The sequence below is a fragment of the Monodon monoceros genome, unplaced genomic scaffold, assembly GCF_005190385.1.
Source record: "Monodon monoceros isolate NGI ecotype Baffin Bay Population unplaced genomic scaffold, NGI_Narwhal_1 Super_Scaffold_9, whole genome shotgun sequence".
NCBI lineage: Eukaryota > Metazoa > Chordata > Mammalia > Artiodactyla > Monodontidae > Monodon > Monodon monoceros.
In genome coordinates this window covers 11084866-11107555 of record NW_021703786.1, presented here as the reverse complement: position 1 = coordinate 11107555, position 22690 = coordinate 11084866, and the positions used below count along the sequence as shown (strand labels likewise).

General features: G+C 38.9%; 1 protein-coding gene across 11 annotated transcripts in view; it reads left to right on the top strand.

Moving 5' to 3' along the window:
* The window catches only part of ACACA (acetyl-CoA carboxylase alpha), a 238061-nt gene that overhangs the window by 129503 nt on the left and 85868 nt on the right, over positions 1–22690 (top strand). For 10 of the 11 annotated variants that reach the window (XM_029213013.1, XM_029213019.1, XM_029213020.1 and 7 more), the window contains 8 exons: positions 1701–1757; positions 2004–2048; positions 8645–8686; positions 9911–10126; positions 11814–11969; positions 14325–14528; positions 19085–19240; positions 20796–20942. In XM_029213013.1, coding sequence (XP_029068846.1) covers positions 1701–1757; positions 2004–2048; positions 8645–8686; positions 9911–10126; positions 11814–11969; positions 14325–14528; positions 19085–19240; positions 20796–20942 — 1023 coding nt within the window. The remainder of the gene's footprint in view (positions 1–1700; positions 1758–2003; positions 2049–8644; positions 8687–9910; positions 10127–11813; positions 11970–14324; positions 14529–19084; positions 19241–20795; positions 20943–22690) is intronic. The other variant, XM_029213014.1, reaches the window with a different exon arrangement.

The window sequence follows — 22690 nt, the reverse complement described above, 5'->3', positions numbered from 1 at the left end:
TCCCTCCCTCCCTCCCTCCCTTCCTTCCTTCTTTCCTTCCTTCCTTCTTTCCTTCCTTCCTCCCTTCCTCCCTTCCTCCCTTTCTTTTCTTATACTACAAATACTTGGTTATTTACCCTAATGGGTATGATACCAATCTTTTTTTTTTTAATTAATTAATTTATTTTTGGCTGCACTGGGTCTTCGTTGCTGCACGCAGGCTTTCTCTAGTTGTGGTGAGCAGGGGCTACTCTTTGTTGCGGTGCGCCGGCTTCTCATTGCAGTGGCTTCTCTTGTTGCGGAGCACAGGCTCCAGGCACACAGGCTTCAGTAGTTGTGGCACATGGGCTCAGTAGTTGTGGCTCGCGGGCTCTAGAGCACAGGCTCAGTAGTTGTGGCGCATGGGCTTAGTTGCTCTGCAGCATGTGGGATCTTCTCGGACCAGGGATCGAACCCGTGCCCCCTGCATTGGCAGGCGGATTCTCAACCACTGTGCCACCAGGGAAGTCCCCCAATCATTTTTAAATGTAGTTAAACCAAAATTTATTTATATATGACCTGGGAATTTATTATTAGGAAATTAATTTTTTCCAGTTATCTTTTGCTTATCCTGTTAAGTTTGTTACTAAGCAACGCCATAGTAAAAAAGGAAAAATAAGAGGAAATGGTCCAGGGATGTGCTTGTTTATGAGGGATAGCCAATTTGGATTTAAAAACTATATAATATCAAGAAAGTTAAGAATTGGCTTATGGATATATCTCTCGGTTAAAGAATGTGATAAAATTAAAGTCTGGGTGTAGGTTGTGAAAGTCCACATATTTTTTCTTTTTGTGTTATTCATGTACGTTTTCAGGTCATTCAGTGGGTGGGATTGCTTTTCTACTTGCTGCCATGTAGCCCCTCTTTATTAGGGACCTTTAAGAGCATGTCTTTTACTTAGCTCATTAATCTGTTTCTTTGTCTCTGCCTTTTGAGATGAGAGAGCAGTACAGGATAGAGGAAGGCTTAGAGCCAAAGGCCCAAGACTCACGTAAGGGGCTGTCTTGAAACTGCTGGTCTCTTCTAATATATTGCTTGCCTGTACCAAGCGGAAGTATGAATAATCACTAAATTTGAAAGCCTGCTAGACATTGTTTTTAACAACTTTTAAAGAGAATCTTTTTTAAAATACCTTCATATAAAGTAGGGAGGAAATGTTTTAGAGCTGAAAAGGTTAGGATTTGTTAGGTCAAATTCTGGGAATGCTGTATCAGATGGTAGGTGATGTCTATAGTCTAAATAACAGTTTAGTACTTGAATTTTCCATTTTATGGAATTTCTTCTTCTCCCTCTACCTGATTTCGTTTAGCTTCTATATCAGTATTGATCTTCACATTTAAATACAAGACCACCAGTGTAATTTCTATAAGCAGAAATTGTGTTAAGATCTACCTTGATATGTATCAGTCCTTAGAGAATTTAGGTGGCCTCATGTGACCTTTTCTCCTCCAGAGTTCTCTTTCAGTTTTGTCCAGGTCAATATTTAAAACCTATTCTGTAAGCCTTATTCCCAGGAGCCAGGTTGAGATTTGTTTACTTGCAAATTTGAAGATACTGAGTCAAGACATAGATATCCAAAACAGTGCTTAGTGCAATCACAGCCTTCTGAGGACTGAATGGGCTAAAATTTAGGATGAATGGAGATCTCATCTAGCTTCTGTTTTTGCATGTTTGTTTGTAGAAAGCTACCCTGGTTGAGCATGGGATCCGGCGCCTTACTTTCCTGGTTGCACAAAAGGTATTGGCATGTGAATTATGCATCTCTTTAATATTTCTTATGCTGCTGCTAGAACTTTAAAAGTGAAAAATGGAATTATAATCATATGCTTACTTGTAGAATTTATGCAAAGAAATAACTGTTTTGGTATAAATTTAATCAAGAAAAAGCATTAAAGTCATCACCTTTTACTCAATTGGTTTCTAATTTTATTACTAATTGCCCTCTTCTTCTGTTTTTCCTTCCTTTCTGTCTTTTATTTGAAAGGATTTCAGAAAACAGGTCAACTATGAGGTGGATCAGAGATTTCATGTAAGTAAGAGCAACAGTGGTGAAAGATTACTTACTGTTTTATCTGTTACCTGCTGATTATTTAGAAGGGCTGGTCTGATGTTTGGTCCCTCTTCTTTGAAAAAGTATTATAATGAATATTCAGTTCTTCTATAGCGTATTCAAACTAAAGGGTTTTTTTTCTCCTCCTTTTCTACCCTATAATGAATTCTCAGTATATGTCTGAGAAATAGTTAAGAATGAGCACATGCATTTATCCAGATGAATAAGGTAGAAGCAGGAGCTAACTACTAATTTCTTCTGTGCACACAGCGAATCAGTAATCAAGGACTGCCAATCGTACTTGGGGTCTTGGCTTCTACCAAAGATGGATTCAAGTTCTGTTATTGAGAACTGTCAGTTCTGAAGAACAATCACTTATTATTTAAAATGCCTTAACAGAACCCAAGTTGGTGTTTTCATCTTACATTAATTCTAGGAGGAGGAAATAAATAAAAATTAAGTTGCTTTTTCTCCCATTTAACTGAATTAACTACTAATATTTATGAGTTTAAAATTTTTATTGAAAAATTTTAATAAAGAGAGCTAAGTTAATAGCCTGACATCTGAACTGTGGTGTATATGTGTATGATCATACGCAATATGATTATAGCAGTGAGGTCAAAAATCCAGTTTGCAGTCAAGATGTCATTCTCCAAAATGGCTGATTGGAGTCACAATATTTCCTTAAAAATTGATCCTAATGTGGTGAAGTAAGATTCCAAAGGATATTAAGAAGTCTTAATATTTCTGATGAGAATTTTATTTTGTTTTTAGCAATTAAGATGATTAAGTTAGTTTTCAAGCCCTGCTCAATGGCAATAATGAAGATAACGTTTGGGATGCTGGAAGGGACTTCCTAAGCTCAAGGACCTGTGTGTGATTGCTTTTATTGCCCTTTTGTTTATTAGGTCTCTAGCACTTGACATTTTGTTTTCCTTCTCACGGTTCACCTTGTTGGTCTAGTCTATAGAGAAACAAGAGAGCCTAGCCTGCAGGCTAAAGAGCTAGGATTTTCTAAAACGCTTTAGGAAATGTTGTGGACTCCACAATGCCCCTGTGTTATTGATGTCAGGAAATCAAGCAGAGTGCAGATATATATCAATCAATAACTGTAGATAGGAAACTGGAGGCAGTGGAGAAGTATGAGGAGCTTAAAGAGAACCCTGGGGCTTTAGGAAAAAAAATAAGGAGCTTAGAGAATAAAATTGATACTTGGGGATAGAGTATGAGAGCCCATGAATAAAAACTATAGCTGGTAGATGCTGATCAGAACTCAGGTAGACATGCTGGATCTGGGAAGAGTATTGGGCTAGGTTCTTTAGTGTTAATGTGATTTTTTTTTCTTTTGTAACTGACTTTGGAATAATGCATTATTCTGGGGAATAATACTGAATTTGTAAAATTGTTTTCCTTTTTCCTAATGGTTCAGACACAGTCTTTGTTTCTATAGCTATGAACTGGTTTTTTATAATAAGCATTCTATGATAAATTAAAACTCTCCACTAAAATTTTTTTAAAGCCAAAGCACTTAATTCTCACGGACATTGTTTTTTTTTGTTTTTTGTTTTTGATACTTTCTATCTTTGAATCTATATCCTGTCCTAGAATACATCTATAGATTTAAAACATTTTTTCTCCCTGCTCTCTTAATATTTCTGGATTTAGGTTGAATAGGGACATGTCTAAGCAAAATCTGCTAGGAAATGAGCCCAGCAGGGGGTCTTTCTGGGACTCATCGTACAGTTTCTATTTGTAGTGGCATCAAATGGGAAATCAGTTAAATTATCAAGTGACTTGATTTGTCATAAGTGTAGGAAAGGTTGTTTTAGGACGTAGAGAACATTAAGGTTTTAGGTATGGACTGGATTTGCTCTGAAGAATTGGATGGCTGAGGAGTTGGGGTGTTTTTATGTTAGGCCCCTGAGAAATGATTAGCGGTTACACATGGGGCAAGGGCAACTATTACTGAACTCTGGCCAGGATCTTCAATATCCAGGAATCCTTGGCAGGAGTTGTACAAATCTGGGGCTCACTGTCATGGTGCTGCTCTGAGTTCCTCTGCTGGTGGTAGCTTGAAGGACGCTTAGTCTCTGTCATGTCATCTTGTGTGCTTCGCCCATAGTTAGTATAGTGTGAAAAAGTGGAAGCTTTCTGGAAGTGTTAGAGATGAATCCCTTGACCTCTCTGGCTTCTTGGTAATCCACTGTGATGTATGCAGCCTCCCCTGTTCTACACTGCGAAATCCCTATATTATTGAGTAGAAGAGGGAATGTGCGCAGGAAGGGGCAAGGAGAGGAGGAAGGTTACCAAGTTTGGTTCAAGAACAACATTGGCTGGTATGGAAGGAGGCAGCCGTGCTGTTACATAATCATCGTCTCTCAGACTGCTTCAGAACCAGAACAAGGCAAAAGAGGGCCAGACCGCATGGGGGTTCCTAGAGAGTGTGTTTATTGTTAGGTGTTTATTCACATGCCAGCGAAGGCTGGAATTATTTCCAAAACTTCGTTGTTTAATCACCACAGTCCCCAAAGAGCTGTTCAGCTGAAAGTCTGCTGCTGCCTAAGTCTCCTGGTTCTACGTGGAGACTGTTCTGAGCGGGCAGTAGTCACCAGCATTAAGGAGGCTTGGTGTTGAGTCTGTTTCCATAACCATCTAATTAAATCAAGTACCCATAATGGGACTTGCATAATTACTTAACATTGATTATTTAAACAGAAAGTTTGAGGAAAAACAAGTCTAGCCTTGTAAATATCTTCTTCATATTAAAAAAAAAAAATGTAGCCTCGAAAGCAAAAGAACAGGCTCTTTGAATTTCTGCAGCTATATAAGCTGCAGTTCTCTAGTTTTATGAGTATTGTCTTTATCCATTTCACTCACATTTCACATCTAGAATTCCAAAAAGTGCAGCAGAAGGTGTTTAATTGGAATACAAGTATTACTTTATGAAGCTTTCCGTATTTTTTCCAGCAAAGTTTTGTTAAGGATACTAAATGCATATTTCTCGGATTTCTTACCCTTTGCCACCTAAACAAAGCATTAGGTCTAAACCACGTGATGAGATTCCAAATCACTTTTTCATCTGTAAGTTTCCTTTTGTTTCTTGTTTGTAAGATTTCATGAAATTTTAAAAAATTCTGCTGTAAATCACCTAGGAGATAATTGCAGTTTTACTGATTTTATGTGAGTGACTCCCACTTTAAATGTTTTGGATCGTTTGCGCCTGAAGGAAGAGCCCGCTATTGAAAACAGTTATCATGGTTAGTAGTTCATTTCTTTAAAAATAATTGATATGTCAATTATATCTCAATAAAGCTGGGAAAAAAATGGTAGTTCTGTTTGCTAGTGGATCAACTATTTGTTTTTCAGAAGGTTTGGTTTGAGATTTTGTTTTAATTACAGTCTATATAATTAGTTCTCAGTGTGTTGAGGTAAAAGAGAATTGCACCAGCAAGCTTCCAATTTCTTCATCTCATTAGGTTTTTAACACGATTATTAGTATCATAATCAGCTATGATGTTTTCTGTTGCAGGTTTTCACATTCTCTGATTTGCAGGGTGTCTTGATTGGCTAATTTAGGCAAATTATTTTGATTGTCCTGATGATGGTTGGCTGATTAGAACACAGCAGGGGTATAATTTCTTCCTGAGAAATGTTGCATTCTTTTGTTTTTTGGTACCAGCACACTAAGAGGGTTTTTATTTGTGTACATTCAATTATGATATTTGCCTATAACACTAGTAGAATGCCTGGAAAGCAATTACATTACTGATGGAATAAGCATGAATGCTGTTAGTGGAAAAATTGGCCACGTGAGGATGTGGTAGGATGAAGGAATTTATTAAAACTACAGAATCAGACTTTTGGATTTCTTCTTTTCTGTGTTTTCTGTATTTCTGTGATTTTTGAATGCCAAAAAAAAGCGACTTTCTATAAAAGTCCTCAGACTTCCCTATCTCTTGAAGAATTGTTCATTAATCCTGGTTTCCCGTTGCATGGAAGTTCTTGCCATCTTCTGTTCTGAATGCTTCATGCTAAATTGAGGACTTTACTGTGGAGCTAAAAATTTATTCAAAAGTTTAAGAACATTTGTTCATGTCATCTCATAACACCTTTTTTCTTTTTGGCTGTGTTGTGCCTTCATTGCTGCGCGGGGCTTTCTCTAGTTGCGGTGAGCAGGGGCTTCTCTTGTTGCGGAGCACGGGCTCTAGGCGCGCGGGCTTCAGTAGTTGCGGCACGTGGGCTCAGTAGTTCTGGCGCACGGGCTTAGTTGCTCCGCGGCACGTGGGATCTTCCCAGACCAGGAGTCGAACCTGTGTCCCTTGCATTGGCAGGCGGATTCTTAACCACTGCGCCACCAGGGAAGTCCTCATAACACCTTTTCTTAGCTAACCTTAATGAAAGTGATTTTTCTGATTGGTAGTCTTTGCCCACCTCTGCCAAGAATTCGTCAGTCTTTTTCATTATTTGTAGTAAAGATACTTATTTCCATTCACTTGTTTGCTTTTTGTGCCTTTCAGTTACTACACATTTTCTTAATTGCATTAGTAGTAAATAAAATGTTTCTTGCTTACTTTTGTTATGTTTTTGAAGGAAAATCATTTTGTTCCTACCACTATACACACTTGAGTAAATGGTATACTAAATAACTATTTTAGTTAACTAATTAAAGTTATGGAGGAATAGAGGAGTGTGTGCTTGAAAGATTGTATCATTACTTTTCTTGACTTTTCTTTCAGAAAATTTCATGGAAGGACTTTGTTACCCTTCCTTTTTTGACTTGTGTTACTTTTTAGCTAATGCTCTGAAAGCCATACCTCTTGAGAATAAAACCAAAACAGAGACTATATAAAGCCCTGAGCATGAAATCTACTGACAGTTCAGCTCAACATCTTCCTGCTTAACCTTGAAGTCATCCCCATGCTCTTCATTATCATTCAGGGGGAATTAGAGAATTATTTAGGACAGAACACCATCAGTACAAGATCAGTGCTGTGTAAATCCACTTTCAAAGGGCTTTTAAAGACCCAAGCCTGGACAAGTGGTTTCCCAGCCTTGCTAAACAAGCTCCTAGAAGCCTATTAAATGCCATTTTACAGTTAAAATGCCAAGGAAAATGTAAAAAGATTTATTAACTGTGCAAGGTTTAGTTAAGGTGAAGCCTAAGACCTGTGGAAAGTATTCAAGTTCTCCATCAACTCAAGAGCCACAAGTTTTGCTTTGTTTTTTGCTTTTTTTCTTTAAAGTTTTAATTTCTGGGGTTTTTGTTTTTTGTCTCATGAAAGAGAAGTCCTCTAAATAAGGAATTTGGATTAAAATAAGAATAGAGAGACTTCCCTGACGGTCCAGTAGTGAGGACTCCGCACTTCCACTGCAGGAGGCTCCGGTTCCATCCCTGGTCAGGGAACTAATGTCCTGCAAGCTGCGTGGCACAGCTGGGGGTGGGGGTGGGGGGGAGGGGGGGAGGAGACAGGGAGGGGAAGAATAGATAGGTGGCACCCTACACTTAAGAGATAGAGATGAAAGGGCACAGGCTCTGGCATTAGACAGACCCAAGTTTACCTTTGGGGGTCACAATACTTTCCTAAGAGGTTGTTGAGAGCATTCGGCGGTCAACACATGAGAGCGCCTGCCACCTACAAGGCTTTCAGTTCATGTTTCCTTCATGGTTCCTGAAATTCATTGAGGGGTATGTAGGCAGCTAGTCCTGGTCTCTCTGCCTCGTACCAATAAGTGTTTGATTACATTGCACTCATAATGAAGAAGATTCCTTAGTAAAACCTCCTATAGAGGCAAATGGTAATGACTTGATTCCAGCACTGCCAGTAGAGCTTCCCATCTGAGAAACAGGGGTATTTGGTGTTAATAAGTTAAATTTCAGAAACTAATGGACTCTGCTAATTGAATTCATCTTTGTTAATTAATAAGGTTCTAGTAAATTGGTTGCTTTCTTGTGTAATGCCCTGCAAAAGAGCAGTAAGACCTAATGATTACACGTTCACTAGTTCCACCCCATTCTTTCCTATACATATAGTGGTATGAACCAAAGTAACATCTTGCACTTTTCTTTGTCTTGAAATGTCATTGTTTAAACCTTTGAAATTATTGAATTAAGAGTGAATAAGGAAAAAAAACATGGATTGGGGATTCTATGCTGTCTGGCTAGTTTACATTTTAAGAGTTTCTTAAGGAGAAACGTGGGAAATCAGTCCAGTAACTACTATTGCAGTGCTGCAGAATTCAGGTGTATTGGTCTTGTTTGCCAGGTTCTGCCAAGAGCAACACCCAAGAAGACTTTTTCCACTTGGGAGATGAAAAAATACATATTTTTTCTTTCCCTAGAAGAGGGTAGCTATTAAAGTTAGGTTAATATATGTGGTGGTTCTCAAATTTGTAAGTGGGGTCAAAGTGATGGTTACCCAGAGGATCATGCATATTCCCCAGGCTAAGCCCAGGTAAAGAACATGTTTTCTAGGCACTTGTCTTCTAGATGCTTGACAGTTTCTGTACTATGTATTTATCCCCAAAGAGCCATATATATGAAGGACTGACACATTTCCCCCACTTCTTTAACACAGAGAGAATTCCCTAAGTTTTTCACATTCCGAGCAAGGGATAAGGTAAGAACTGATTTTTTTCCTCTTTTTTTTTTAAATCTTTGTTTTTTCCTTAAAAACCCAAAAGTAGCTTATCTTTGCCGTATTTCTTGCCATTCTCCTTCCTCTAATTGAACATATGCTTCCCTTTGCCTTATATGTGTCTTAGAACTAATAAAGGCTCCCTTCTGAAAGAGTTTGGTTTAGGAAACAATCAAATGTATTGACCTACCCAAAGAAAGTGATAACTTTCAAAATCATCTCTATGCCTTAGGATAATCCTAATGATGTAATAGTAGGATTATTCTTGTCACCCACAGACAGTTCGTTTATCCTCAGGTCTTGTTTATGAGCATTTGTTTTTCAATTTTAAAATATAAAATTTCAGACCATGTTGGTTTCTTCCTACTACCAGGTTATGTTTTTGGCTCTCTCTCTCCATTCACTCAATGGACATATACCCTTTACATGTCTAGTTTCAACAAAACATACAGTAAATGTCAATACAACTTTTAAAAAAGGTAGGTAAATAATTATGTATGGATATAGGATGTCCAGAGCCAAATATCTCTATTTTTAAAAATTGTATGTTTGTTTTCCAAGTATTTACTATGTCCTTTTGACTCTGCCAGAAATGATAAGAGTATAACACCTGCCCGTAAGCGTTTTAGACTAGTTGGGTAAAACTTAAATATTGGTATGTGAAATAGATATTAATGTGAAGCAGTCTGGTTTACTGTTTTAAAAAAATGAATTATGAAGGCTTTAAGTGCTACAGGAAATCTGAGGGAATTGGTGTTTTTTGTTTGTTTTTAATGGAGAGCATCACCACTTGTAAAAGCATAAACGATGAAAACTTGCAAAGTAAGCAAGGACTTTAGTGCCTAATCTTACGTAAGCTCTAGCATTTTCCTTTTTTTTTTTTGCGGTACACGGGCCTCTCACTGTTGTAGCCTCTCCCGTTGCGGAGCACAGGCTCCGGACGCGCAGGCTCAGCGGCCACGGCTCACGGGCCCAGCTGCTCCACGGCATGCGGGATCCTCCCGGACCAGGGCACGAACCCGTGTACCCTGCATCGGCAGGTGGACTCTCAACCACTGCGCCACCAGGGAAGCCCCTATGTAGCTCCTTTTTTGACTCACTGGCACAGCATGGCTTATGTTTATATTTTTAAGCATCTGTTTTACATACACTTTCATAATATAATTTTGTAACTGCCTTTTGTGAGCTGTTTTTTCTTGCGTTCAGTTTGAGGAAGATCGAATCTACCGTCACCTGGAGCCTGCCCTAGCTTTCCAGTTAGAGCTGAACCGGATGAGAAATTTTGACCTTACTGCCATCCCATGTGCTAATCACAAGATGCACCTGTACCTTGGAGCAGCCAAGGTGGAAGTGGGCACAGAAGTGACAGACTACAGGTTCTTTGTCCGTGCAATCATCAGACATTCTGATCTGGTCACCAAGGTGGGTGCTGTACTTTAATGGGAAGTTATCCCTGAGGGAAGGGACAGAGAAACAAGCATGGGTCAAAATCAGGTTTTCCTCTCTTGAATCAAGGGTCTTGTTCCCTTTCATCCTACTCTCCAATAACCAGCAGAAGTCTAAGAGTCATTTCTCTCACAGAAGTAAATATTCCATGTAATGAAGGGCTTTTTCCCCCTTTAATTTAAGTTGTCTTGGTAATGGAAGCATGATAGTACTTGCTTTATGAAAAAGCATGCTAACAGAGAAATCACAGGGAAGGTTAGAGGATGATAGAGGATAAGGAGAAAAGTTAGAGGTGACCCCATCGTAAACCTGTCTAGAGGTGGGGTGCTTTCTGTACATAGCAAGGTGCTTGCTGGTGTGTTAGTTGTTACTGCATCCTATAGCTGTAACCTTTCTGCAGTTTTTCCTTTCTAAACTGCTCTGTTTGCCATATGTGAGATATAACCCTAGTGGGGTTGCTGCTCTGGGGATGCCCAGCATCTCCACCTGTTGGAAGGAAAGGATACATAAGAGGCAGGAGGAAGGTCTGGCAGGTCTTTATCTGACCCTTGCCTGCCCCTGCTGCCTGTGATCATTGGGTTGACCCTAGGGAGAAAGGTAAGAACATCTGCAGCAGGTGCCTTATGACTTGTGACATGCTACTGCTTAAGTATGTATAACAGCTGTTTCTTTTTTTTTTAACATCTTTATTGGAGTATAATTGCTTTACAATGGTGTGTTAGTTTCTGCTTTATAACAAAGTGAACCAGTTATATGTATACATATGTCCCCATATCTCTTCCCTCTTGTGTCTCCCTCCCTCCCATCCTCCCTGTCCCACCCCTCTAGGTGGTCACAAAGCACGGAGCTGATCTCCCTGTGCTATGCGGCTGCTTCCCACTAGCTATCTATTTTTACGTTTGGTAGTATATATATGTCCATGCCACTGTCTCACTTTGTCTCAGCTTCCCCTTCCCCCTCCCCATATCCTCAAGTCCATTCTCTAGTAGGTCTGCATCTTTATTCCCATCTTGCCCCTAGGTTCTTCTGATCATTTTTTTTTTGATTCCATATATCTGTGGTAGCATACGGTATTTATTTTTCTCTTTCTGACTTACTTCACTCTGTATGACACACTCTAGGTCCATCCACCTCACTACAGATAACTCAGTTTCGTTCCTTTTTATGGCTGAGTAATATTCCGTTGTATATATGTGCCACATCTTCTTTATCCATTCATCTGTTGATGGACACTTAGGTTGCTTCCATGTCCTGCCTATTGTAAGTAGAGCTGCAATGAACATTTTGGTACATGACTCTTTTTGAATTATGGTTTTCTCAGGGTATATGCCCAGTAGTGAGATTGCTGGGTCGTATGGTAGTTCTATTTTTAGTTTTTTAAGGAACCTGCACACTGTTCTCCATAGTGGCTGTATCAGTTTACATTCCCACCACCAGTGCAGGAGGGTTCCCTTTTCTCCACACCCTCTCCAGCATTTATTGTTTGTAGATTTTTTGATAATGGCCATTCTGAACGGTGTGAGATGATATCTCATTGTAGTTTTGATTTGCATTTCTCTAATGATTAATGATGTTGAGCATTCTTTCATGTGTTTAACAGCTGTTTCTTTATTGCCTCTTTTAAAACACATTAATGTTGGTGGTGATTTTCTTTCCTGCATAGGAAGCTTCCTTTGAATATCTACAAAATGAAGGGGAGCGGCTGCTCCTAGAAGCCATGGATGAGTTGGAGGTCGCTTTTAATAATACAAATGTCCGGACTGACTGCAACCACATCTTCCTCAACTTTGTGCCTACAGTCATCATGGACCCTTCAAAGGTACATTTCTCCTTAGCTTCTCTGCCAGCACTCACCAACACAAGCAGAGAGATTCATTCATATTTCTTTGCACTTGGACCTGGAAATAGGTACTCTCGGTCAGCTGATTGAACACTTGATCTTTAAAGTTTACAGAATGCTTGTAGGACTGGGTTTCTGGGATGGAGTCAAAAATGTGCTATAACCATTGAAAGCAGACCCCCAAACTGAAGGTGGTACGATGTTAATAATGCTGGTCACTTATTTGCAGTAGAAAAATGCAAAACTTCTTCCTCTTTTTCTGTTGGTACCTGTTTTATGATATTTGCCGTGATAGCAGTCCTATTTTATTTAATTCCCTAGGATTTCTCATCTGGAATAACTAACTTTGCTATTATAGGGCATTTTGACAAAATTACTGCTTCTTTTCACAGGTTACCTGGTGGCCTTAGGGAAGTAATACACCTTCCCAAAGTGTCTAACTTAGTTCTCTTTAGTAATTTTCCATGGAGAGAGAATTTGGTTGATATGGAATTCCGCATATATTTATGTATGTTTTCTTCCCTGAGGCTCTATTCTAAAATGCATTCCATATAATTTAAGGAAGGAAAACAAGGTGATTCTGTACTTGACCTTTTATCTCAGGTGTAATAAAGACAGGTTGCTCTCTGTTTCTGTTCTCTCTAACCTTTTCATGCTATTTTGGAATTTGAATAGGAGAACCCTTTCTCCTATTGTAGGCATGGACTTTTGCTTTTTGAACTTAACATCTAAGACCTGAGAAATCGTTTTCTACTTTTTTTCTTCAAGACTCCAAACCACTGATGGGTTGCTTTGTCTGTCAGGAAAGCCAAGGGCAGGACTACTCATTGAGTTTCATGAAGCCTCATCATCCAGTTTAAGTAAAGGTTCTCCTGAGCATTCTGGGACTGATGAAACTAGAAGACTTAAAACATGCCCTGGACACTATATAACTATATATATTTGTAGATATGACCTATCATTTCTCAATGAGTTTTTGCTATCAGCCTCTCTGTTTCCACTCCAGACACTCATATGCCCTGGCTCTGTCTTTCTAATCATAGATAGCTGTCAATTTCCTGTATATAGAGATGTTGACTTTTGTTCCCTCGAAAAAAGAATGGATAGATATCTCTTGGTTAACAAGCAAGTGTGGGAATAGAGACGTTAACTCCTTGAAATCCATTCTAAGAGCAGAAAAAAACTACAAGGGTGGCACACACTTCTGAAGAGCCACAAGAGAAGGGTGGTATGAAATTTTTTAAAAAGATGTTCTGGGCTTCCCTGGTGGCGCAGTGGTTGAGAGCCCGCCTGCCGATGCAGGGGACGCGGGTTCATGCCCCGGTCCGGGAAGATCCCACATGCCGCGGAGCGGCTAGGCCCGTGAGCCATGGCCGCTGAGCCTGTGCGTCCGGAGCCTGTGCTCCGCAACGGGAGAGACCACAACAGTGAGAGGCCCGCGTACCACAAAAAAAAAAAAAAAAAAAAAAGAAAAAAGATGTTATAAGAACTTGAGAAAGGATTTTAGAGAGATACTTAATTTAAGAAAACATTAATTTTGAGTAGTATGTCCTAGCTGCATGTAGCGCTATTGGAAAAAAATTCTTTTTTGCTTTAGTATGTCAATAAGGAAAAATCACATCTAAGGCCATTTGGTTAAAATAACTCGCCAACCCCTGAAAACTAGGGGCACTAAGCTGTCTTGATATAAAGCTTAGAGCAACGAGGGAACATCTTCCCCATCTACTTAAGTCTCAGTTGGACTTGGCAGTGACCAAGTTTCAGAGCTCTGTTTAGAGAGAACATTCTAGCACCACCTACAAATTGCCTTTCTTTAATTTGTGCAATTTACCAAGAAGCATATATTATAAAGTTTAATAAAATTGTATGGAAAAAAGTTCATGGTGGTAATTGCTATGCTGATTTAAGGTCCTGAAAGTGCAATGAAACATAGTTACTGTGCATATAAATGCTACTTAATAGCTGTTTAACTAGAGATTTTATTCTTATTTGGGGCTTTCTCTTAAATCCCATTTGTAATTTTAGATATTGCAGATCTTTGACATACAAAATGAATATAATTGGGAAACGGGAAGGGAGTTGCGCGGATTTGGGTGTCGTGAGCCAGAGAAAACCACTCAAATGCCAGACCAGCATGAAATTGTCCCTGGCTTGTTCTAAGCAAGAGTAGGGTTGGGGAGAAACTCTGTGACTTTTTGTAAGGAATGCATGGAGGACACATCTCCGGAAGCCAGCATCTTTTCCCATTCCTCCCTCGCCAAAGATGGGCAGACCCAAAACAGGTCCTAGTTACAAGGGATTTAAGTTTTGTGCTTGGCGTTGTGTTTGTGTCAGATTGAGGAGTCTGTGCGGAGCATGGTAATGCGCTATGGAAGTCGGCTGTGGAAGTTACGTGTCCTCCAGGCAGAACTGAAAATCAACATTCGCCTGACACCAACTGGAAAAGCAATTCCCATCCGCCTCTTCCTGACAAACGAGTCTGGCTATTACTTGGACATCAGCCTGTACAAGGAAGTGACTGACTCCAGGACCGCACAGGTACAGTAGTCAAGCAGGCTCCTCAAAGTTTTGACTTGGTCCTAGAGAGAAGCCACTTGTCCTTGTTACAGAAAGACCCAAACTCACAAATCCCATTGTTTCACCTAGTGGGGTTATCCTCTCTTAGCTTAAATGGTTGCATGAATTTGAAACACTTCATTTGCCTCATAAGATGTGCCACTGTCCTAATCATGGATGTTATGAAACCCTTAACCTTTTGTCATGTATTGGTGAGCCCTAACAGGTGCCAGGTGAACCTGACTCCACAGGTAACTGTGCAGTTTAGGGCTCTTTTTTAGAGGGCTCTTCGGCTACTTGAGCAGTCTTGTCTTTTCTGATCTGACTTGTCCTTGTTCCCATTTTCAGCCTATTTAGACCACTCATTGGCAAGTAAAGGAAGGGGAATTGTTGAAATATGAAATATCTCAAAGAAGGAAAATTTCAACGTAATATAATAATAGCTTTAGCAATATCAAGCAGTGACTTTATCTTATTTACCCTTTATTCCATTTACATACATTATCTTTCCTTCAAAGAGTTCAGAGTATCATATATCTATAAAAGAGCAAAGTGGCAAACTTTAACCCATTTTTTCAGATAGAAAAATTGAGAATATGAAAATGGAAAGTGACTTTCTAAGTAGATTGGTTCTGTGATAACAAAGAATTCCCTTTTAATCTGTTTTACCACCTTGGTTTCTCAATATTTGGGCCATTTGCTATGATACAGGATTTAGCTCAGTTCACCGTTGCTCACATCTTTTTAAGAACTGGGATGTTAATTGTAGGTCTCTGGCCTGAACTTGGGAAGTGCCTCTCTTCTCATTAAAGGATGAACTTGCTCCTTTGTATGTGTACACAAAGGTCTCATTCTGTTCTATGCATTGGGTGACAGAAAGAGATTATGTGTCTCTTGTTTTTATATATGTCCTTTTAAACCTGGGAACAGCAGTAAGAAAAGATATTTTTTGCCGGTATTTTGAAGATGAAAATTCTAGGTTTGGACAGTTGTCAGAGCGACCTTTCATTTTGTGCTTTGATTCCCAGTTAGATGGTCAGAGAAACCTATCACGTGAGAAGTGAACAGTTAAAACAGAGAGAAAGTGTGCACAAGAGTGCAAGGGGTGAGCAAGAGAAAGAGTATTCAATAATTTTTTGCTGCATTTGATGTTTTCAGGACAACCTTAAAGACATTTTCAGTCAAAGCTTTCCATGGGCAGGGATGTTTTTAATTAACTTCTGCAGTGGCTTCAAGGCAGATCTATTCTTGTGAAAAATAAGATGGCCACTTGAGATTTTAATGTTTTTGATAAATACATTTGTTCTTCATAACTATGCCCCCCCCCCTTTCTTTTATTAGAAAGCTCTTAGATTTCCCTCATGCTGGGTAGTGGTGACACAGGGGCATGAAAGGAGCAGATGCCTTCAATCAGGGTTTAGTACTGTGCCTGGCACAAAATAAGCACTCACTAAGTATCTGAAAGAATGAATGAGCTGCCTTTAGCCTGAGGGAGCACCCCTCTTACCATGGGTCTGGCATGTTTAGTAAGCCCTGAAGGAAGGGGGGGTCTCCCTGAGGCTCTTCAGTTGAGATTCAACAGCCATTGCCAAGCGTAAGCTCAAGCCCACGACTAGAGGAGGGAGACCACAAAAGGAACAGCTTCTAACTCAGTTCTGGCACCCTGAAAGCCTACTTGATGCTTCTTGCCAATTTGTTTTTTCCCTTTCTTTGCTCTAGTGAGTCATTATATGAATTTAAAACAATATAGAACCATGTGTATCATTCATTCATTTGTTCATTAATTTAACATTTATTGACCACGTATAATGTACCAAGCGGTGGATACAAAGATTAAAAAGTGATCTCTCTTCTCAAGAAATTTACCTCATGATGGAAGAAGGTGGATAATTAGTTTCTCTCTTGTATGATTATGATTTGTGCCATCATAAAGTAAGTACCAGGTTCTAACGGAGCAGATTATAAGGGATCAGAGATTGTTTTGCAAGAGAAGCCCTTTTGATGGCCTCTGGTGAAAAGTGTGTGATAAATAAAATGTGTACCTGTTTTCATGAACTTGTAAAACATATACTTTACCAGTTTTAATTACTATGGCCATTACAGTAGAAAATGGAATTAACATAGACAACATAGATAGATAAGTGACCATTCAGAGGGTTCCAATGCTGTCCATTGCTATCAACCTCTTGCTCCAGAATAATTTTTTATTCTTTCTGCCAACAAGGAGCAAGGTTGACTGGCTTGAGTTTCAGATTGTCTTATTTTCCTTGTATAGTCTTTGTGGAATTAGCTGTAGTGAACACTGATGTCAGGCAGTCATAGTAGAGAGATCTGAGTAATCCACTGCATAAATCAGTTGATTTCCAATGTGTAGTGTAAGAGGGAAATATACATTTCAAAATCAACTTTGTTGAGATAGAACTTACATGTAATAAAATGCACTCATTTTATGTGTGCAGTTTAATTCATTGTGAAATTGCACACACCTGTGTAACCACCATCACAGTCATGATAGAGAACCCTTGGCACCCTCAAAAGTTTTCTTATTCTCCTTTGCAGCCCCAGCCCTAGGCATCCACTGATCTGTTTTCTATTATTATAGTTTTGCCTGTCCTAGAATTTCATATAAATGAAATTAGACAATAGGTACTATTTTGTGTCTGGCTTCTTCTGCTCAGCATAGTGTTTTTGAGATTCATCCATGTTGCGTGGATTATGGGTATGTTCTTTTTCATTGCTGAGTAGTGTTCCATTTTGTGAATATACCAACATTTTTATATCCATTCACCTGTCAATGGACATTTGAGGCTTTATTTTTCCAGTTTGGGCTATTCTGAGTAAAGCTGCTGTGAACATTCATTTACAAATATTTGTGTAGATATGTTTTCATTTCTCTTGAGTAAATATATGAGTATAATTATTGAGTCATAGTAAGTGTATGTTTAATTTTATAAGAAACTGCCAAACTGTTTGCCAAAGAGGTTGTACCATTTTAAATTCCCACCAGCAGTGAAAGTACCTACAGTTATATTGCTTAAGTGACCAGCCTGACTTTATTCCAGACCTTGCAAAACTGTACCTATCTTTCTGTCTAATAGAAAGATAAGACCTATAGGTATGTACTTGGAATGTAGTTCCAAGAACCTACTGCTTTTGCTCCTTTTTTTCTTATTTTGATTTGGGTTATCTCCTCTAAGTCCAGTTTTCACATACTAACACCCTGGCCTCACTTAACACTTTGAATCTCTTGAAACATTATTATTTCTACCTCTCACATTACTAAGACAATGCTAATTCTACCTCCCACCTGGTGACTTTCTTCATTGGTCATGTGCAAGAGGATTGGGAGCTCCATTCTGGTGGGCTTTAAGCAGCCCAAGACAAGTTTTGCCCAGAATAGGACCTGATTGACAAGTCAGTAGAAGACATTTGTTCCTCTGATCTAAAGGGCTAAGCATTCGCTTAACTGAACTGTACCCAGGATATAGGAGAGTACTTAATTCTCTTCTAATGCCTGTTTAGCAGATCTGCAAATCTATTCGTTAGTGGTAGACTTAAGGCCTGAATAAGTACGTGGGTATACACACATACCCTCACATCCCAATCTGCATTTGTATTCACTGCATTGGGAATCTATGTTTTGTGTATTCATGCATAAAGTGCCTAGTTTAGTGTCATACAACCTCTGGGCACTCAATAAATATTAATTGAATTGAAATAATGGCATCCCTTATAAATATTCATAAGCAAATAAAACTGTCTAAATATATGAAATATGAAGTACTCTTCTAGAAATATTTGAGTTAAAATAATTAAAAACTGGTGTAGTGATTTTATTATGTGACAATATAGGTATTGCAGGAGCTATTCACTAGTTGTAGACATAGTATACTGAGGGAAATATGCATGTATAGTTTATATATATTTTTTAATAAATTTTTTTTTCTTTTTTACTATAGCCTGTGTCTTATGAGCTAACAAGAATTAGCTAGCTAGATGGATGGATGAAATCCGCTTGTGTCAGAAATTTTTGAAGCCTTTATATAGCTAATCGTACTTATGAAGCACCTTCTAATCAAATAGACTAAAGTGTAGGTGACCTGGTAGAGCCTCAACCTGGCCTTCTACCACTGGGGAAAGAACAGAATTCTCTTTAGTGCTTAGCTGTTCCTCAACTTAAATACTAGAACTGCTTAGCTGGTTAGTTGACATGCTTTGTTTTTGAATATATGGGATTCAAGTCACTTTAGAAGGCAAGCATTGTCAGTCTGTCTCTAAAATGTGAAACTTACACTGTGCTTTCTTGTTGATTTCAAAAGTATGATGTGTGGTTGGTTACATACCATCTTTTGGAGTTGGTTAATCTGTAGAGAGGTGAGAGCACCATGTACCCAATGTCAAGAGGCATATCTTAGCTACTCAACCCACCAAAAATGTGTTTCAAGAAATAACATTTGTGAAGAAGAGTCCCTCTAGGCAGCTGATCTGACTTTTTCCCCCGTCTTTTAACTCCCCATGCCATCCTCTTTTTCCTGCAGATCATGTTTCAGGCATACGGAGACAAACAGGGACCATTACATGGAATGTTAATCAACACTCCATATGTGACCAAAGACCTGCTTCAATCAAAGAGGTTCCAGGCACAGTCCTTAGGGACAACATACATATATGATATCCCAGAGATGTTTCGGCAGGTAAAGGTGGCTAACGGTGGGGGAGATCTGACATGTGCCAAAGAGGCAAGATTTTTCCTGAATTTTCATCAGATGCAGCTTAGACTGGAATAGGGCGCTTCCAAAAGGCAGGAAATATCTTGACACTGTTCTCACTTCTATCTCTTTTGGGATTGTGACTGCCAACTGAGATGTTGGGTGGTTCTTTATGAATTAACAGGAAGAATGGTGAGAACAGAGGCCTCTGTTGAGTAGAAAAGAGTAAACTGAGACCACATGCCTGCTATGGTAGTTTACGATGACCGGTGTAAGGAGTTACATTTAGGTGTCTATTTCCAAAGCCTGTATTCAAATCAAAAAGAGATTTGAAACTCGAGTTCTTGTTTTCCTATTTTCCAAGGTAACCCAGGTCTCTAACTGATAACCTAGGTTAATATGATGAGAATCAGTATATAACATATACAAATGGATATAGAGTTCATGGTACACAGTTTAAATTATCAGTTCTTTTGTGGGAGATTTATTATAGCTGAATAAAAACTAGTGTATCGAAAGAATACTGAATTTGTCCTTAAAAAAATCTGTGGACATAGGATTTTTCCAAGTCTCCTAGTCAAAAATACCATTGTTACCACATTTGAATTTTAATAAAGTAATACATGCGGTCTTAGTAAATAGTCTTTCTGTACTTCCTGTATTATTCAGAAATACAAGAGATTTCCTTTATGTAACCATTTGTTTACAAGGTCTCTCCCTTGAAACATAGCTGTCTTCGTTCAGTATTACCGGCGTTGTTAGCCTAGAAGTTGAGTGTTGATTCTGTTCCCCAGTGCCAGTGCCATAAAGAGAAATCACATTCTATATAATTCTTCCTATAGAATAGACATAAACACAGTGATTTGGACTTGTAAGTGTGAATGAGTCATACTGGTTTTAAATGTTGCTTTGAGGCAAGCCGAGAAACAACTAAACTAGTTCCCACTTCATGCAGCAATATTTTTGGTAATATGAAGTTGGGAGTGGAAATTGAAATGGTTTTAAAATGATAGGTGTGTCTCTCTGTTTTCTCAAATTTGAGCAGACTTGATTTGCACATTTACAGTCATACACCTCTAGTGAGCTAATTCCCGTGTATGGGCCTGTAGCTTTGAAAAGATATTAGAAAGAGGCTGCTTCCCCTGAACCTCTAGTAGAAACTCTATTCTTGTGTTCTTGGGTTTACTTTGTATTAGCTGAGTGTCATGTCACTTTCCTGGTTATTCTTCTGTAGCCAAGTTTCTCTAGGATTTCTCTTTTTTAAAGAGGGACTGATTCATTCTGATTCATGATCACTCAGTAGTTTGATGTTGTTGGGAAAGTGCCTGATTTTTGGCATGTAAAAAACATTATGTTAAAGACAATTACAAATCTATTTCAACTGAGAATGAGAGCTCTAGAATTTGGTCTAACGTTTAGACACTCAGCAGAACATTTGGAAAAGAAAGAGCAAAACTAGACTGATGATATTTTAATATTTATTTTGTTCATGTTGAAATGCTAATTGTTACTGATTAGTCAAACTTTTCTCCTCCTTTAGTCCCTGATCAAACTCTGGGAGTCTATGTCCACTCAAGCATTCCTTCCATCACCCCCTCTGCCTTCAGACATGCTGACGTACACTGAGCTTGTGTTGGATGATCAAGGTCAACTGGTCCACATGAACAGGCTTCCAGGAGGAAATGAGGCAAGTAGTTGCATCCCCCTCTCCCCTTTCTTATCTTTGTGCCCACTAGTACCAGCTTTCCATGGGGGTGGTCATTAAATAGTACTAAGGTCTGAGTGGCATAGGCAGCATAGTCGTCCTATTGGTAGAAATAGTAGTCCTGTTGGTAGAATTCTTTTAGCCAGAGAACATTGACTGGATGGCAAGGAATTATCATTAGTTTTTTAAGTGTGATAATGGTATTACATTTTTTTAATGCTATTATAATTTTGCTTTTTAAAAAAGTATTGTTTTCTGTTAGAGATACATACTAAAATAGTTATAGATAAAATGATCTAATCTCTAGGATTTGCTTCAGAATAACGAGGGGGTGTGAATGTGGGAGTACAGGTGAAACAGGATTGAACATGAGTTGTTAACTGAAGCTAGGTGATAGATACATAGGACTAGATTATTTTCTCTATTTTTGTATATGTTTGAAATTTTGAGAGTTTTCTATAATAAAAGCATTTAGAATATTTCTTGATGTTTTTCCTTTTTTGGATACTTACTTTGCATACTGGTATACAGTTTCTGATATGTTTTTTCGTGCTCAGGTTAATTTCATCTGGTACTGTTGTGAGCATGGTAAATATTTTCTTCCTAAAGGGGCCCAATCAGAACCAGGGGTTTAAACATAAAAGGAGGTAACAGAGAACCCGTGTCTGATAGTTATCTAGGAGTGCCTTTTCTACCTTTGGATTCCTTTCTCCTATAGTACACTGTTAATGATGTAAAGTCGTATTCTGCCCTATACCCCACATCCTCCTCATTGCACTGAGATTCTTCCTGAGTCTAACTATGCTTCTAATGTACAGTTATAACAACAGTGATAACAACAGTAATAAGCCTAAAATGAGATATGTTTTTATTTTAACCTTAGATGTAATCCCTAGATAAATCTCGTTCCTTAGAAGGAGTAATCTCTATCTGAGTGTTCACCATAAACAGACTGGGTAGACCTTTGGGGATAAATGCAATTTTTTCCCATTTTATGCAGTATCTTTTTCAAAAAAATTTCCTATATGTACAAGGTGCGTGGTTGTTCAGCAGGTACACCAGTGGCTGCCAAAAGTAGATGGTTTGGTATTAAGATGGATGCAAGCATTGGACCCGATGGAGAGTATCAGACTTGTAGGAGTTCTTCTAATCTAATAGCAAAGGCGAGAGGCTGGGGAGAAAGGATGCGTAGAATTTTGACGAGAGTAGGTGTATGTATACTCATTAACACACAAAGTTGCAGCAGAGGTTTATGCCACTGTGTGTAGCATCTACTTAGTGAACCCCTCAGCAGCAAAGAAAAGCTTCATTGTGCTAGACTTAAATTCTGATTCATTGAACAGTGGAGTCTTCAGGAGTGGAAGGCACCCTTGTGAACAGGGGACTGAAAGAAAAACGCTTTTAACTAATGTAATTAAAACACAAAATGAGATTTTTGGCCACGTGAAAGCTAGCTGCAGTGCTGTGTGAAACCTCTTGCCATGATCTTTCTGTCCTGCTTTCTCTCTGCTCTCATTCTGTTTGAGCGAATGGAGACTGGGGGAATAGTGAAGTCCCAGAGGGACAGAGCTCTGTTCTTGCTGAAATTACAAGCACAGAGCTGCCTGGGCATGAACATGTAGTGTTTACTCTGCCAGTATGAATACAAATAGTCTTATTATACGGGACTCTGTACCCAAAGACCACACACACACACACACACACACACACACACACACACACACACACAC